The sequence below is a fragment of the Antechinus flavipes genome, chromosome 2, assembly GCF_016432865.1.
Source record: "Antechinus flavipes isolate AdamAnt ecotype Samford, QLD, Australia chromosome 2, AdamAnt_v2, whole genome shotgun sequence".
Lineage (NCBI taxonomy): Eukaryota > Metazoa > Chordata > Mammalia > Dasyuromorphia > Dasyuridae > Antechinus > Antechinus flavipes.
In genome coordinates, this window is record NC_067399.1 from 396,444,329 (window position 1) to 396,462,778 (window position 18,450).

General features: G+C 34.3%; 1 protein-coding gene across 4 annotated transcripts in view; it reads left to right on the forward strand.

Annotated features, from left to right (window-relative positions):
- Positions 1–14,336, forward strand: part of RBM27 (RNA binding motif protein 27) — a 65,882-nt gene extending 51,546 nt beyond the window's left edge. For all 4 annotated transcript variants that reach the window (XM_051978655.1, XM_051978656.1, XM_051978653.1 and 1 more), the window contains 3 exons: positions 479–565; positions 3,371–3,481; positions 10,996–14,336. In XM_051978655.1, coding sequence (XP_051834615.1) covers positions 479–565; positions 3,371–3,481; positions 10,996–11,079 — 282 coding nt within the window. In that variant the 3' untranslated portion in view covers positions 11,080–14,336. The remainder of the gene's footprint in view (positions 1–478; positions 566–3,370; positions 3,482–10,995) is intronic.
- Positions 14,337–18,450: the final 4,114 nt, after the last annotated feature.

Consider the following 18,450-nt stretch of genomic DNA (forward strand, 5'->3'; position numbering starts at 1 on the left):
TACAGATATTTATTATTTATGAGGAAGCAGTTTGCATAGCTATAACTTCCCATTTTATACCAGATGCTTTTTTCATTCTTCAAACTTTTTTTTTTTTTTTTTTGCTGAGGCAATTGGGATTAAGTGACTTGCCCAGGATTATATAGCTGGGAAGTGTTAAGTGTCTGAGGTCCTCCTGACTTCAGGGCTCTATCCACTGTACCATCTAGCTGCCCTTTATTCAAACTTTTTTAAAGGAAATATCTCCATCATTTTTCCAAATGTTGTTATTTAATAGAGGAATTATGAATTTAAGGTTCTAGCTTTTCCTCCTTTACATGAATTCTTGTCTGTTCTTTCATTTATGCCTATTATTTCCATTTGTTCCACTTTCACTTCACACATAATGATGTATATGTACGTGATGAGTTTGAAATTAGTACAATCATTCACTTTCTTGATTTCTAATTATGTATCTTATACATTTTTCATTTCATAGAAATTTGGAGATATTGAAGATCTGCAAGAAGAAGAATCACCTCTAAGTGTTGTTTTAACATACAAGTCTAGGTCAGAAGCTGAAAATGTAAGTAAAATGTGGAATATGGTTTATGGGACTATGGCACAGATTGATTATTTTGTAATAGGTTAGCATGACAGAATAGTTTGTCTGTATCTAAAACATTGCAGTAGCTAGTATTAATCTAACCTGGTTTTTCTTTTGACAGTGCTGGGAATGTGATGATCTCTTACAAGTTAATATGTAATAGATCACTTTCTACCTTTTATTTTTGAAAATTTGCTCAAAATGGAATAATTATTGTACTTGTTGCCCCTGTTGTGATGTTTTAGTTTCAGAATAACCAAGTTTTGAAGTCAGAAGAAAGGAAGTCTTACATTTCTAAAAGGGAAAAAAAAGTCCTTGTATGTGTTACATTATCATCCTATTAAATATTTCTAATTCCTCCCCATCCCCCATTTTGGACTTTGTAGGGCTTCATACAAGGCAACTGAATACTGCTGCTATAATTACTGCAGACTTCTCATATAGCGGTTATCCTTTCCATATAGTTTCTCCAAGCACAGTTTGACCCATTCTCATCTTCCAGTTTACTTTAAAAAAAAAAAAAGTCTTTGAGAGTTTTCTCCACCAAGAAAATGATTCTTTATGGTTTATCCAAAGGGTTACCGCAATTTGCCATTCATAGATTTTTATCTATTTGTGTAGTTTAAGCGTATATTATATATTTTTTGAATTTAATGTTCAATGACCCATTCTATGTGAAGACTTTTATTTTAGCAAGGACAGATGTTATATATTGTGTTCATAAATACTGCCACAGTCAATTAAGAGATTTATAGCTTATGGATACCCTATATTAGACAAGGAATTATTACCCAATTTGTACATTCATATGAAGATCAAATAGAAAATTTTATTTGTAATTCTTAAATCTTCATCTAAGTATGGCCATGTGACTCAGATCAAATCACTTCCTTTTTAGAACTGAATATTTTTAATCTGAAAAAGGAAAGAATTGGACTAGATTACTTAATTGCTTTCTTACATTAAAATGCTAAATCTAACACTCTGTGTATAATATATTTAATATTTACATGTAGTATTTTAATCAAATATGTATACTGTTGATATGTTTATATCTCTGTATTTTTCAGTGCTCATTTACCAGAATTTTTTTAAATGGATTTAAAAAAAAAAAACTGAATCATCATCAGATGTTGTTAGCATTTTTACTTGTCATTAACTGGTGATCAGAGCATTGTTCAGCCAGAACATTTAAGTGTATGGGTACTTACTGGTGGTCCCTACACTCATTCCTAAATCACAGGAAATGCTGAAGAGATTTCCTGGAACAAGTGAGAGGAGTATAGATTAGATATATGAATAGGTTTACTTCATGAACCAGTTTGTACTAAAAGAACCTCAACTCAAGATAGACTGAAGTCTTTTTAGATTCTGACTTAACCCTATATTGGAAAAAGAACACTTTCCCTATGTTAAGTACTAGGACCCAGACCACAATTCAAAGTGTTGTTCATTCAATTTCTGTAATTCCAACAGTATATGTATAGTGGTAAATATTCTCATTTGTGGTTGAAAAATGCTGTTACAAGCTAAATATTTCAAATAAGGTTTGAATGGAGCAAAAATCAGAGATAATTCGTTGTTTCTCTACAGTTTGAGAAAAAGAATAATGAAATGGGTCTCAAATGGGCCTTTGAATTCTTTCTCTGGTTTATTTACATCTTTAAATTTCTTCATTCTGTTGTCTTTTCTTTAAAACAGCTGATAATTACTAGAGTATTATAAAACATAATTGAAAGAAAAACTGTATGTGTAAAATATAAATTCCACCAAACTCACAGTTAAGAGGTCAGTTAGAAGAGAAAGGCAGCATGATTCTGGGGAAAGAATGCTGAATCTCAAATCTGGATACCTGGATTCAAAATCTGGCTCTGCTATTTACTACTTATGGGAGCCTGTAACTTTGTCATTTTCTTTTCTTTGGGACTATAAATAAGGAAACTAGATGAGCTAACATGGTAAAAGGCCTTCTATCCCCAAATCTATGGTCTGATGATCAGAAATCTTCACTTAGATGCTGGATTAAAGATCTGATTTCAACCTAGCAAGCATTTCTTTTAAAAAAAGCTGGAAATCAGTTTACAGAAATAAAAGGAATTAGAAAAGCACAAGACTGTTTTGCTGATAGGAAATAAAATGATAAAATGATATATGGGACTGTAAAACAGGAAAAACATAGGAAGATAAAATATATTCTAAAATTTTATTTTGAATGCAACATTTGTAATATTTAAGCTTTTAAAAATTTGCAGATGCCAAATATTCCAAGAGATTAATATTTGAATCTTAAATCTTCACTATAATGCTAATTCCAGTTTGTTTTCTAAACATCATGAAGGATTGGTTATAAAGGGCATTTTTAAATTAAACAGAGTATACAGTGTTGCTTAAAAGTTTAGTAGCTTAGGGCAGCTAAGTGGCGCAGTGGATAGATCATCAACCCTGAAGTCAGGAAGACCTGAGTTCAAATCTGGCCTCAGACACTTAACGTTTCCTGGCTGTGTGACCCTGGGCAAGTCACTTAACCCCAATTGCCCCAGCCCTTCCCCCCCCCCAAAAAAAAAAAAAAAAAAAAAAGCTTTAGTAGCTTAAAATTGTACTAAGGAATGCTCTGCATATCCATTTTTGGCCACTAGCTATTTAACATCTATTTTAACCGAGTTTGTCTGAATCATACCTTTGACATCTAAAAAACACACTATTTAAAGGAATAAGTTTTTCCTATATTTGAAAGTATACTCTTTGGTTTTTCTTTTCTTTTCTTTTTTGGAAAATACATTGTAGGCTGCAAACCAAGGATCAAAATTCAAAGATCGCAGACTACAGATATCATGGCACAAACCTAAGGTACCATCTATATCCACAGAAACTGAGGAAGAAGAAGCCAAGGAAGAGGTAAATAACTTTTAAGAATTTAATTAAGACTTTTTTTTCCCTCAACTTTTTTGTCTTCTTGAAGTGGAAGTAAATCTGTCATATGTAAAAGAAATTCAACAAGAATTTATTAAGTGTTTCTTGTAGGCCAGGAACTATATATGAGGCATTTGATAATACAACAATAAAAATAAAAGCATCCCTGCTCCCCTTTCCTGCATGATTACACTTTCACTTCTTCCCTCTGACTCACTGATTAAGGTAAAGAAAATGAAATTCTCCTTGCTTTTCATAGCTATTTCCAAATTTATCTCCATCACTCAGTAACCTTAATTCTTTTGAGGTTCATTCAATCCATAGCTACCATGCATTCAACAATTTGATCATTTCTGTCTGTTGTCCTCTAGGACACTCCCTTCACTGAATCAATTGACTAGTTGTCTTTCTTTCCTCCCTGTTTCCTGACCTCTTAATAGAAACCTCAAAATACATGATATTCTCTTTAACACCTTGACCTCCCAGTTCCTTAGCTTGCTCATTTCCCATAACCTGTTTCTTCATCCTACTTCAGCTAATTACACAGAGAGATACTTTGATTTTACCATTACCTACAAATGTTCCATTTCATGTTCATGAATTCTGAAGTTTCCTTTTCTGATCATAATCTGTTGTCATTCTATCTCTCCTTTTGTCTTGTAACCTCAAATTCTGTTCTTCATTTTTACTGTAATCTCCAGTTTTTCCACCCCTTATTTCTTTCCCATATCATCACCTCTGAATTGGCAAAACTCTCCTCACTTCTTCATCTTGACCCTTTATGGAACCATTTGATCTCTACACTGTTCTTTTTAAAAAAATCTTTTGCCTCTTAATGCTGTTGCAAATTTTGCCCTTCCAAGCCTCAGCTGTAGATCACTTCTGCTTTTTACTCCTTTTATTTCTACTCATTTGCTGTTGAATAAAGCTAAAAAAAAAAGAAAGAAAGAAAGAAAAGAAAATCACAAAATGATGTTGACTGGATCTACATAAAGTTTATGTTACATAAATCTCAACATATTACATAATGTCAACTGGACCTTCATTGCAGCAAGATAATCTTTTTACACCTCCCTAATTAACTCACTATCCCACTAACCATGCTGGTTTTCCCAGACTTTTTTTTAAATCTATCTTCAAGCCTTCCAAAGGGAGGTAACCTTATCTTCTCAGGTTTTCAGCTACCTTATGTTTCACTGAAAAAATAAGGCCATTCACCAAGTGCTTTCCCTTTTCCTCTCCTCCTTAGGTCACATCTTCCAGATTCCTTCTACCACTGTTTGTCCTTCCCTCCTTCTCATCTGATGATGCAACCCATTACCTTTCCAAGGCAAACTCCTCTACTTGTACAAGTGATCCTATTTCATCCATATTCACTGGCAGATTGCTCCTCTGTCATCCACATTCTCACTTATCTTCAATCTCCCTCTGACTATTGGCTGCTTCCCTACTGTCTGCAAACATATTCCTTTCTCCACGATTCTCAGAAAAACTCTCTTGATTCATCCATCCTTACTAGCTATTGTCCACTCTCTCTCCCCCCTTTTCTGGCAAAAGGGATAAGAGAGAATGAGTCTGAGATGACACCTAAATGGTGAGCCTGTGGGCCTAGGAGAAAGGTCATATTTCAATAACAACAAGAAGTGAGAACTAATTGTTTGCTTGCATTTTTGTTTTCCTTCTCAGGTTTTTTTACCTTCTTTCTAGAGCCAATCTTTTTTGTGCAGCAAGATAACTGTATAAATATATATATATACACACATATACATATATACATATATTATATCTATTATATACTTTAACATATTTAACATGTATTGGATTACCTGCCATCTAGGCAAGGAGTGGAGGGAAGGAGGGGAAAAGTTGGAATAGAAAGTTTTGCAGGAGTCATTGTTGAAAAATTACCCATGCATATGTTTTGTAAATAAAAAGCTATTTTAAAAAAAGTGAGAACTAAGGAAGGTTTTGAGTAGAATGATATTTAATTCAGTTTGGGACATATTGAGTTTAAGATGTCTACAGGATGTTGGATTGGAGAACATCTTTGAGGTGGTTGACATTTCAAAGAGATAAGATTTGATCCTCTCCCCCTTGATATTTTCTTCTCTGTTTTCATGACAGTACTCTACCCCGGTTCTCTTTCAGCCTTTTGATTGCTTTGCTTTGCTGGATATTCATCCAGGTCATGACCTATGGAAGTCCCACTCTATCCTGGGTTCTCTCTTCTTCCTGTATACTGATCTTCTTATCAGCTCGCATGGATTCAATTATTTTCTCTGTGCAGATGATTATCAGATCTACTTATCCAGACCTAATCTACTGACCATTAGACTTGCATCTCCAGTTATATATTGTAGATCTCACACTGGATAGATAACCTGTAATATCATAAAGTCAATGTAACCAAACTGAGTTTATTATCTTTGTCTTCAAATCCTTCCCTCTTTCTCACTCCCTGTTATTATTGAAAGTATCCCTAGATCTCCAGGCTCACAGTCTACATGTCATGCTAGTCTCTTCCTTCTTCCTTATCCTTTATATCCAATCAGTTATTAAGCCCTGTCGGTTTTAGCTTCAGACATCTCTCATATATAGTCCCTTCTCCCTTGATAGTGTCATTACACCAGTATAGGTTTTCATTACTTCACACCCTTACTTTGCAATAACAACATGCTGGCTACTTTGCCTGCTTGAAGTCTCTCTTAACTCTAGTCATCCACTCTTCTGTCAGAATGATCATCCCATAGTACGGGTCTTACTATGTCACCCCCAGCTCCCTACTACAACCCCTCAGGAAACTCCTGTGACTCCCTGCCAAATCCTTTGGCATTTTAAACGCTTTATAATTTGGGTACTCCCAATCTTTCTAGGCTTTTTACACTTCTCCCTCTCCCCCATATCCCCTTCAGTACACACACACACACACACACACACACACACACATACACACACACACACATACACATACACACACACATGCCAACCACTCAGTGACACTGGTTTCCTTGCTGTTCTCAAACTAGATAGTTTACCTCCTAAGCCTCTTTATTTTCACTGGGTGTCCCACACACCTGGAATAAGGAATACCTCCTTATCTTTACTTCTTGGCTCCCCTCCAAATCTCAGCTAAAATCTCACCTTCCATTGTAATCCTTTTATAGTCCTTCTTGAGTCTTCTTTACCCTATTGATTATTTCCAGATTATCTTGCACATAACTTATTTGTATATAAGTGCTTGTATTATCTCCATATAAGGTTGTAAGCTCCATGAGGACAGAGACTGTCTTTTGCCTTTCTTTTTATACCCCAGCACTAAGCACAATTCCTGGAACATAGTAGGTGCTTAATAAATATTTATTGATTGGTTAAATGACCCTCAAAGAATTTAATTTTTTTGAGAAAAACACCATCAATAAATGTAAAAGCATTTATCAGACACCTGCTGTGTGCTAAGTATGAAGAATCAATACAATAACATAGGTCAGTGGTGTGAAACTTATAGAAACAGGAGCTACTAAACCATACATAGAAATCCTTGCAGACCACATATTGACATAGAAAAATTCATTAATGTTATTGATGTTCTAATTTCATTTCTTTTATTAAATATTTCCCAAACACATTTTAACCTGATTCAGACCACACTTGAACATGATGGACTTCATGTTTGACATTTCTGTAATAGATGGAGAGCTGACCTTGCAGTCAAAAAAAAACTAAAAGTTCTTTCTCTGACCCATCCTGGCTTGTGCCCTGACAGGTTATTTAACCTGTTAATACTAAGAAGCTCTTTTAAGATCATCCATTGAAGGTAACAGGCCACTCTTGATTATCCAAGTGCTGCAAGTACACAAGTAACAAAAGTAAAAATGTTCTGCCCTCAGAGAGCATACATTCTTGTTGGGGGAGAGAACTTATCTTCATAGAGGAATATACAGAGTAGGTATAAGATCATTTTGGAGAAGGCATTAGCACCTGGGATATGGGGTGGCAAGGGACAGGAAAGATTTCATGTAGGAAGAATTTTTTCAGTGAATCTAGTAAAGAAATCAGGAATTCCAAGATATGGTGGGATGAATACATCCCAGAGATGAGTACAGATTATATAAAATAGCTTAAAGGTAATTTTCAGAGTGGTGGGCAGAGCTGGAGGCACCAGAAAAACTTGGTAGCAGGTAATTCTTAGGCTGACTTTCTAAAGTCAGCTGTTTCAGAGAACAATAATAGGTGGGCCAATTTGACTGGAACATTGAGGGTGTAAAAGAAGTTTAATGTGAAAGAAGCCTGGAAAGATGAGTTGGAATACAGTTTTGAAGATTCTTATCTACACAACAGGATTGCTTTTTATCCTAAAAACAATAGCTCCCCTGGAGCTTTTTGAGCAGGGGAATAGAATGGTCAAATTTCTTGTCTAGGAATATTTTTTTGACTGTTATGTGGAAATTAGATTGGAGAGGAGAGATCTGAGGAAGGGATCCCTTGCAGTAGTTCAAGTGACAAGTGATGAGAGCCTGAACAAAGGTGGTGGTCTTATGACTGAGAACAGGAAAGTAAATATATTATGGAGGAGGAATTGACAGGACTTAGGAACTTAATTAGATGGGATAAGGAAGTAAAAGCAAGAGGGAAGGTTAAAAAAAAAAAGCTTTGAAATTATGACTAAAATCTTAATGATGTTCTCACTAGGCATAAGAAAGTTAAGAAGAATGTATTTGGGAAATTTTATTTCATTTTTTAGATATGTTGAATTTAAGAGGTCTACAGGACATTCAGGTGGAGATATCTTTCAGGTAGTTATAATAAAGGATGATAGGTAAGAGGTGAGGGAGTCATCTGTAGATGATGTTTATAGGTAGAAAGTTTGAAAGTTTGAAAGTTTAAAATCTTGTTTAAAAATCAGAGCAGTTTTTTTTTTTTATTTAATAGCTTTTTATTTATAAGTTATATGTATGGGTAATTTTACCCATTTTACAGCATTGATAATTGCCAAACCTTTTGTTCCAATTTTTCCCCTCCTTCCCACCCTCTCCCCTAGATGGCAGGATGACCAGTAGATGTTAAATATATTAAAGTATAAATTAGATACACAATAAGTATACATGACCAAACCGTTATTTTGCTGTACAAAAAGAATCGGACTCTGAAATATTGTACAATTAGCCTGTGAAGGAAATCCAAAATGCAGGGATTGGGAATTCAATGTAATGATTTTTAGTCATCTCCCAGAGTTTTTTCACTGGGCGTAGCTGGTTCAGTTCATTACTGTTCCATTGGAACTGATTTGGTTCATCTCATTGCTGAAGATGGCTAGGTCCATCAGAATTGATCATCATATAGTTATTGTTGTTGAAGTATATAATGATCTCCTGGCCCTGCTTGTTTCACTCAGCATCAGTTCATGTAAGTCTCTCCAGGCCTTTCTAAAATCATCCTGTTGTTCATTTCTTACCGAACAATAATATTCCATAATATTCATATACCACAATTTATTCAGCCATTCTCCAATTGATGGGCATCTATTCAGTTCCAGTTTCTGGCCACTACAAAGAAGGCTGCTACAAACATTCATGCACATACAGATCCCTTTCCCTTCTTTAGTATCTCTTTGGGGATATAAGTCCAGTAGTAATACTGCTGGATCCAAGGGTATGCAAGTTTGATAACTTTTTGAGCTCTCCAAAATGGTTGGATGTGTTCACAATTCCACCAACAATGTATTAGTGTCCCAGTTTTCCCACATCCCCTCCAACATTCCGCATTATCTTTCCCTGTCATTCTAGCCATTCTGACAGGTGTGTAGTGGTATCTCAGAGTTATCTTAATTTGCATTTCTCTGATTAATAATGATTTGGAGCATCTTTTCATATGAGAGCGTTTTTTTTTTTTTAATTAAAGCTTTTTATTTTTAAAACATGCATGGATAACTGTTCAACATTAACCCTTGCAAAACCTTGTGTTCCAATTCCCCCTTCTTCCCTCACTTCCTTCCCTAGAAGGCAAGTAGTCCAATATACGTTAAATACAATATGTGCATACATATTTATACAATTATCTTCAGAGCAGTTTCCAATGTGAATATGTGCATATAAAACTTTAAAAAGTCATCTTGGGGATTTTTGTTTCACAAAATTTTTTTTTTGTCTTACTTTGAGTTGCTAAGATTTAACATTAAAGTCAACTTTTATTCATGATGGATGAGAACACGCATTCTGTGGATAAAATTAAACTTAGACATAATCTTAAAAACCCATTTTAGCCAGTAACTTGAACTTCCTCTTTGCTTTTAAGTAATAAAATTTATGGCTTTTAATTTCCCCCTTCCCCTCAACTCACTGGTGGAAATGGTGGGAAGCAACATAATTGTTACAGATTTGTAGATGGGAGATAAAAGGAAGAGAAATCAGAAGTTAGAATAATCCACAAACAAAACAGTCAGCTTCTAAAATATTGATAATTAGCTGTTTCCTACTTCTGTGTTCTCTTATTAATTATAAAATACTTTTTTAAGCTGAATTACAAGTGATATAAATTACTTAATGTAAAAAAATTATTAGGAAATCTTTTTTTGGAGAGGTGCCTGACACACATACTACATTTCTTACTAAAATTAGTACCACAGTCTTTGTGTTATCCTTGATTTCTCACTCTACATTTTTAGTCTGGTAACAAATTTTGGCTCAGTTTTCATAGTCTCTCTTTCCACTTCTCTGCTGTCACACAGCAACTGCGCAAGTTCAGACACTAATCATGTCTTACCTACATTATTCTAATAGCTTTTTGATCAGTTCTTCTACCTCAAATCTCTCATCATTACAATTCATCCTCTACCCAGTTACCAGAGTAATTTTCCTAAAGGTTAGCTCTGACCATGCCGCCACCTTACTTATGCTGGTGACCTCCTTGCACTTCTGGGCTCTGACATTTGAAGTCCTAATAACTTGGCCCTTTCTTACCTTTCTAATCTTTTATGTGTTACAACACTGTGCACTGCACAAACCACCTTTAATGTAGTGTCTTAGTTCAACTTCCTCATATTCTGTCCTGGTTTCCCTAACTTTCTTTAACTCCCCTCAAATCTCATCTTCTGCAAGAGGTCTTTTCTAGTCCCTCAGTAGTGGCACTTTCCCCTCTCAAATTCCCTTTGGTCTGCTCTTATTTTAATCTGTGGATAACTAGTTACTTAGATGTTGTTTATCTCATTAAGCTTCTTGAGGGCAGGGATTGTTTTTGCCATTCTTTCCTTCTTGTTTAGCACTTTATGTTGCATGTAGTTAAAGCTTAATAAATGGTTGACTGAAAGCAAACTTGAGCAAAAGAGAGTGGCTTGGAATTTAGAAACTTCTGATTCCTAACTGGACTTGTCTTAACTAAGATATCTACTATATAATTCTGTCTTGAAATGTATTAACTTCTAAAAATACAGTGACTTTTGTATCCCTCATTTAATTAGTATTGTTTTGTACCTTTACCAATGACTGTACCTTCTTTTTCTCTAGGAGACTGAAGCTTCAGATTTGTTTTTGCATGATGATGATGATGAAGATGAAGATGAATATGAATCTCGTTCTTGGCGAAGATGAAATCTGATGGGAGCTGTATAGTTTTAGGAATTTTGTTTAGAAGAACAACTTTTTAAAATTATTTAAAGACGTCATTGAGCCAAAAATTTTTATTTTTTTTTTCTTTTCAACATAGGTATAAAGACAGCAAGTTTGCTATTTAAACACATCTCATAACTGTATGTGATATTAAAGCAGCCAAAGGCCTAGTGACTTTTACACAATTCTGAAGATCCACAAGAGTCGTATGGGTGTTCTCTAGAGCCTTATTTTCCACACCACTATTTTCGATGGTGTGGGATTATGATGTAGATGACAGGGTGTTTAGAAATTTTATTTTGTAATATAATCTGCTGATAAAATTTCATTAAATGTCAAAGTAGCCTGGAATCTCGTAACTCTCAGATATTATGGATGGGGTCGTCACACTATGGGAGATATTTTTGACTAAACCTTGTTTTAAGATTCATCTTGAAAGAAAAATACAATTTGTTTTAATTTTTTAATATGGAGGAGCCTGGCTTGTATTCAGTCTGAATTTTTTTCAGAGTTTTTATATGAACATAAATTGTACAATACATATAATATAATCTTCCACAATACTATTTCAATGTAAATTACATCAAATCCTGTATGTTCTCTAAAATGTTATGTGACATTGCTAGCTCCATTGATGTTTCCATTCTGTCATTTTTCGGTCTCATCTGAACTATCTATTGTTCAGACTCAGTTTACTTTGCCTTTTTACTTTGTCAGTATTGGTTCAATCCCTGCTTTTTAAAAATTCTCCAAATGTGAGACAGTTGTGCCCATTGCTCTTTTATTATTTTTTTCCCTTCCTCTGCCTCCCCTGCACCTGAATTAATAGACCAAAAGTGCACAGTATTGAGAGAAGTTCATCGTCTGGCTCTTGAAAGGCTGATCCCTCCTTAATAAAAAGGCTTTGAACTAAACCAGCATTTGGAACAGTTAAGGAATGTTTTCATGGGCATGGCAAAGGTTTTCAACATGTTTGTGGGAATGCTATTTAAAGAAGCAGTTTAGTTTTAGGTAACCTAAAGGGTTTAATGTATCTCAAAATTACCTTTTCCTGAATTTAAACCATGATGGAGAAGTTGGGGTGGCGGGTGGGGTTGACAATAACAAATTATATAAATGGAAGGTAGTAACTTGGCTTTGAATAGAAAATGATGCATTTTCATAATTTTGTGGCTTTCATTGTCCATGAACACACATGCATCATTTAATAGGCAGTTTTCTTCACTGTGTGCATTTTTACTGTACACTTAAATAGAGTAGATTCTATCTGTTAAGTAAAATATATATGTAAATTTAATGTCCTTGTGTTCTGAATGTTAGATGGAACAGTAGAGGAGCAACACTACACTGTACCAACCCCTGGATTAACCGAGATTAATATAAATGGAGTATGTCACTCAAGAATATGCACACCTGCGTTTATCTATGGTTCTCATTCATTTATGTGATGTGAACATTTGAAACTTCTTTTTGACTTTAGAAGGTTCTTGCTGTTCACTTTTATCAGGGATTATGTTTTCCTGTGGCAAATACTATTCCTCAGAACAAAAACAGTCAAGTAAGGAACTTAAACCCAACAGGATTCTAGATTTTCCTAGCCATAAGAAATTAAATCTCATATTTGTATCATCTGTGTCTCCTTTACATCCCATTTTCCTGCAGTGGCATATGAAACCAGGATCCCTTTTAAGTTTTTATAACTTTTCCCTTCCTAAGGAGGACTTCTCTTTCTAGGTTATTACTGTATTTCTACTACAACAATAAGGCTAAAATGACCTTATGAAAGAATGAAAATACTAGAATGGGGTACCTAGAATAAGCAATCTTGCTCCTCTCCCATCACCTCTAATGAAATTTTCTTAATGTCTGTGGCTCAGTCAGTATATATTTTGAAAGATCCATTATTGTGAATGTTTTGAGTCCTGACAGTTTAAAAATGATAGAGGGAACAAAGGATTTATATATTTTTTGTATAAAGTTTTCTTAAACTGTATAATTTTGTAAATAATTTGGTTTTTTTGTGTACTAAAACTACCAGCGTATAGATTTCAATAAGAATTGTTGTATTTTTGTATTTGGAAACTGAAGATTACAGTAAATTAATGGAGCTGTAAGAAAAATTTTGGTAGACTGGCACAGTTCAATAGAATGGGATTCCTTTTCATGTGATTTTTTTTTTTAACCTCTAAACTGACACCTTGCAATCTCAGTTCAGAGAGTGAGCAGATGAGGGATGTGTTTGGGTTTTTACTTACTGGGGTGGGAGGGGGAGAGACAAAGAAAATTGAGAAGGTTAAAATGAAGAACCAATAGAAACTTTAGTCAGATGTGAAATCCTTGTATAAACCTTTTCAGCACTCCCTACTATTTCTAGAACACTCAAGCATCCTAAATATAATTTCTGGGGATTTTAGAAAAGATTTGAGCCTCTCAAATGAATTCAAATACAGGCTGTTTATATTATTAGAAAATTGAAGTGATGATTTAGCATAAAATAGCTTAAACATTTTCCTACATAAGATTTTTTTTTTAAATCCTAGAATTTTTTTTTTTTTTTGTAAAAGTGGGTAACTACTGTGACTAATTTTTCTCTTGTTGGTAGCTTCATTTTATGAAATAACGTACAGCCTCTGTAGTATATTCTACTGTTCTTTGTAATGCGCATGACATCTTTATAAGCAGCTGATCACTAAAAGAAAATGATACCAACCTACTTGCTCAGCTTAGTTTACCAATGGGTTGCTTCCCGTGCTCAAGATTCAACCCAGGGATGTATAGAGTTTCCCTCAATTTCTTCATGTTATAATTTTAAGACAAAAATTTTCAACAGCTAAAATAAATTGGAAAACATTATCCTGTTAAGATGAAATAGGTAATGACAGCGACAGGTCATTAGTACAAAAAGAAGAAAAAAATCATGTGAAAAGGAATCGTGGTTCCTCTTGATGTATAGGATGCCTGTATTATAGTTTTTTTTTCAAAATTGTGACCTTGTGTAATAGCATAATAGGAGATATTGTTGGATTTCTAACTGTTTATACATTTAAATTCCTATATGTAATGTTTGTTTTACTGATTACAACCTGAATTTCTAAGAAGCATGTTGACTTTTGCAATAAAGATAAAATATGGAATGGTTCAAAATTGGAAGAAAAAAAAGGCTAAAAAAAAAAGTTGGTAATTTAAAAGAATTTGGAAAATTTAAGAACCATTCCAAAAATTACAATGAATCACAAAAAGAGCTGTAACTCTGGCTTCTTCTGGAAAGAGAGAGAGAGAATGTGTGTGTTTGTGTGTCTGTATATATGTGCACATGTGGGTGCATCTGTGAATATGTTTATATGAGAGTGTGCTGTGAGTGTGTGAGGGTTGTACTATGGAGCTAGTGGCTAATGGTGAACTTAAGAGCTTGTTTTCATCTCTTTGAAGTGCACTTACTCATAAGTAATCTTTAAAAGAAAAAGTCACAAAGTGTTCACTTTTCTTCAGTTGTAGATTTAGATGGCTCAGATATATAGCATAATAATACATCCATCAGCTACATTTATGAAAAGAAAAATATATAAGTACCTTGATTGCTACCCACTGTGCCTCTCAAAAGTAGAAAATCCATAAACTGTAAAATAAAGTAAGAGAACTGCTTGCAAATATTAACTAAAAGATGTGACAATTTCATTTTTCATTTTGATAAGTTGTCAACTCTTATACTTTCAGTGATAACATTAACATTTTACCTCACCAACTGGGAACTGGGGAACAGTATGGTTGTCATAATTTGAGTTGTTTTTTAAAAGTTTTTTTTTTAATTTCTATAACTGATATACCTTCAGAAAGAAGGGAAATAGAGAAAAGGCCTAATTCTCCAAATAAGTGGAAAAAGGATAATGAAAAGCAGTACTTAAAAGCAAAACTTTATTTTCCATTTTTTTTGAAATCTTGGGAGATCCTGACTTGGGACCCATATCGTTCAGGAATGAAATTAACTTCATTGTAAGGGGACATTGAAATACGATTTGACATGCCTTCTGATGCAAATCTATTAAATGATGACTTTTATAGTAAAAAGATTATGTTAAAATCTTTGAATTTATCAACGAACGAATGATAGTTTCCTTTATTTGTAAATCAACATTTCCTTTTGTACTAATGAAATAGAAGCAAATCAAACTGACTTGTTTTATATTGTACTTAGTGATATGAAATAAGCTGCCTTATTATTCCATTTTGCAGTAACTCCTAAGTACAGAGTAAATGCTGATTGACTGATTGACGTTTGACTATTGAAGGGGGAAAAGCAAATTTGTTTTATTGCTGCTTGTTTACCTTCGGACAGGATCATCTACCACTTGGCTTCTTACCCAGTACAGCAATCAGCCTTAGGTTAACTAATCCATTTCAGCCTTCAGGAAGGCTACCTGATACAGGTGAGACTAAGGGCAAGATGATTCTTGAGAATTAGTCATTTGGAGTTAGAGTCTGGTCTTTTCTAAACCTTTTCCAAGCAAACTTAGAAGCTGTTGTATGTGTTCCATCCCTCCTCCCCCACATATTAATGTTCTTTCCTGTCTCCATCTTTAAAAATGGATCCAAGAAAAAGGCTTAATTCATTCATGTTCTGCTCCTCTGTTCAGTCATGTTTTAGTCATGTCTAACTCTGTGACTCCATTTGGGGTTTTCTTGGCAAAGATATTGAAATGGTTAGTCATTTTCTTTTCTAGCTCATTTTTACAGATGATGAAACTGAGGCAAACAGGGTTAAGTTACTTGCTGGGGGTCACACAACTAATGTCTTAGGTTAAATTTGAACTCGGTAAACTAAACTTTCAGACCCGCACACTCTCCTCTGTACCACCTTGCTGGCCTAATAATCTTTAAAAATGGATCTAGAAAATTTAGCTAAAGAAATTACCACAGACATAAAATGATGTGATGTTTTCCAGCTATAATTTTGGCTTGTTTGGAATAAAATATAAGCATTTTTCATTTCACCAATTTTCCAGTTACCCATTCTTGAGTCATATGAATTATTGCTATCTTCCATTACCTCCTCCCCCCCCCTCCTCTCTCTCTCTCTCTCTCTCTCTCTCTCTCTCTCTCTCTCTCTCTCTCTCTCTCTCTCTCTCTCTCTCTCTCTCTCTCTCTCTCTCTCTCTCTCTCTCTCTCTTTCTTTCTCTCTCTCTCTCTCTCTCTTTTTTTCTAAAGCAATTGAGGTTAAGTAACTTGCCCAGGGTCACACAACTAGGAAGTGTGTCTGAGACCAGATTTGAAATTGGGTCCTCCTGACTTTAGAGCTGATACTCTACTTCGCCACCTAGCTGCCGCATTCCATTATTTCTTAATAGTATATGGCTTAGTAAGCTTAAATCTGACCAAAAGATATATTCACAAATAATTTTGCATTATAACTTCTGGAATAGAGAAGTTATTGAACTTTTTTGTAAAATTTTCTGTTGGTCAAAATGAATCTTAACCCTTCCTACTTTATGGAAATTACTTAGATGAACTTGTATCTATAAGGTATTCTGAGATGCTTAGGAGTAAGGGATGTGTAAATTAAAGGAGGAAGATTTGAGAAATTGGATTAGATGTATTTGACATTTTTTTTTTAGGACTTTTAAAAATGTCAAGCCCATTCTTGGGTTTCTTTGTGCTTCTGGGTTAACTTTGCTCCAAAGGAATGATTGCAATTGTCTTAAGTGATTTTCATGTGAATTTTTGAAGAATAATAAAAAGAGATTTGATTGAAGTCCTCAGTTTTGACACTTGCTTGCCCTTCAGTTGCTCACCATGAATATCCTTATTCTTGATGAGTTATCCTTCTGGTGATTGTTTTTTGTCTGTAAATCTAGAAACCTGGCTGTAACAACAACAACAAAACACTGGGAGAAAAATAGCTTTTTTTCAGAGAATTTTTAACAAAAGAAATCAGCGGGCTATGATTGTCAGTATCTAGAGCCTGTAGAGGGCTCCAGAAGGCAAGATGTTATTGCAGGGTAGTCAATTATGAATATTGTTTAAACAAAAGTACAGAGTATGAAACTTGAGGATATTTGTATTTTCCTTAAATATGTGATCTGGAATCAATACTTGATTCTAAAAACCACCTGACAAGGATGATTTAAATTGCAATATTTGAACTGCTTCCCTGGCTATTTTTAATGTCATAGATAGGGAAAGTATTTTATATTTCATGGTGCAAGCCACAAAATTATATATGATTCTATACTTGCATGTAGGACTTTCTCACTGCTGGCCTTTAAAAACCATATTAGTTACTATTAAGTCAGTATTTTTCATGGAGTTCAAAATACAGTTGTACATATTAGGTTTGGGACAGGCAGTATTGGTATACTGGAAAAACCATTAGATTCAAAGTCACAGGGCCAGCATTTGATTTTCATCTTTGCTACTTAATGTTGTGACTGTACAAGTCACAGCCTGATAGTTGCCTTATTTATGAAATACTAATAATCTGTCACATGATAGTTGTATAGATAAATGAGGTTACTATAAATGGCTCTTACTATAAAGCATTATATAAATGTGAACTCAAAAAATGAACAGCAGTCCTTGCAGCAACTCAGTGAAGCCAGCAAAGTGCTATAGAGCAATATAGTGTAATCTTTTTTTTATCTGTGTTGGAAGAAGAGGTTACCTACATGGATGAGATTACAGTTCCATTGAAATATTGAAGAATAATTTCTTTATGTTGAATTAATCACTTGTTTTTATTCTGTCCTGTAAGAGTGTAAGACTGATATCTTTGTTGTTTTGATATTTGAAAATAGATTTTCTTTCTGAAATTAAATGCCAGTTGAACAAAAATGGACAATTTGATCTTTGTGAATACTGTCTTAGAGGTTGCCAATTAGAATGACACTTTGCTTCTTCCTGTCTGTTGATTCCTCCCTTGCTACCTACCTTGTCACCATCTTTGAAAAAATCCTGATTTTATTCTATTACCTCTGCTACCTACATCCTTATTTCTCTTCACATTTGTGAACAAATTCTTTAAGAAATCAGCCTACACTTGTGTTTCTACTTCCTTGTTTCTCACTTTTCTAAATCTACAGTTTGATTTTAGACTTCATCATTAAACTGACACTGTGCTTTTTGAAGTTACTAATAATTTAATTGCTAGTTTTTGTCCTGATCCTCATTCTTTTTTACCTTTCCTGCTACATTGACACTGTTTATTTCCCTCTCCTCCTTTATACTTTATACTCTAGTTGCATTTTCATAACATGGCCATCTCTCAGTTCTTCTCAGATCTGACCATTCCTTCTCACTCTACTTTGCCACTAACCATGGGTGACTTCTAGATCTTTGTCCTAGGCAGTTTTTTTGCTCTAT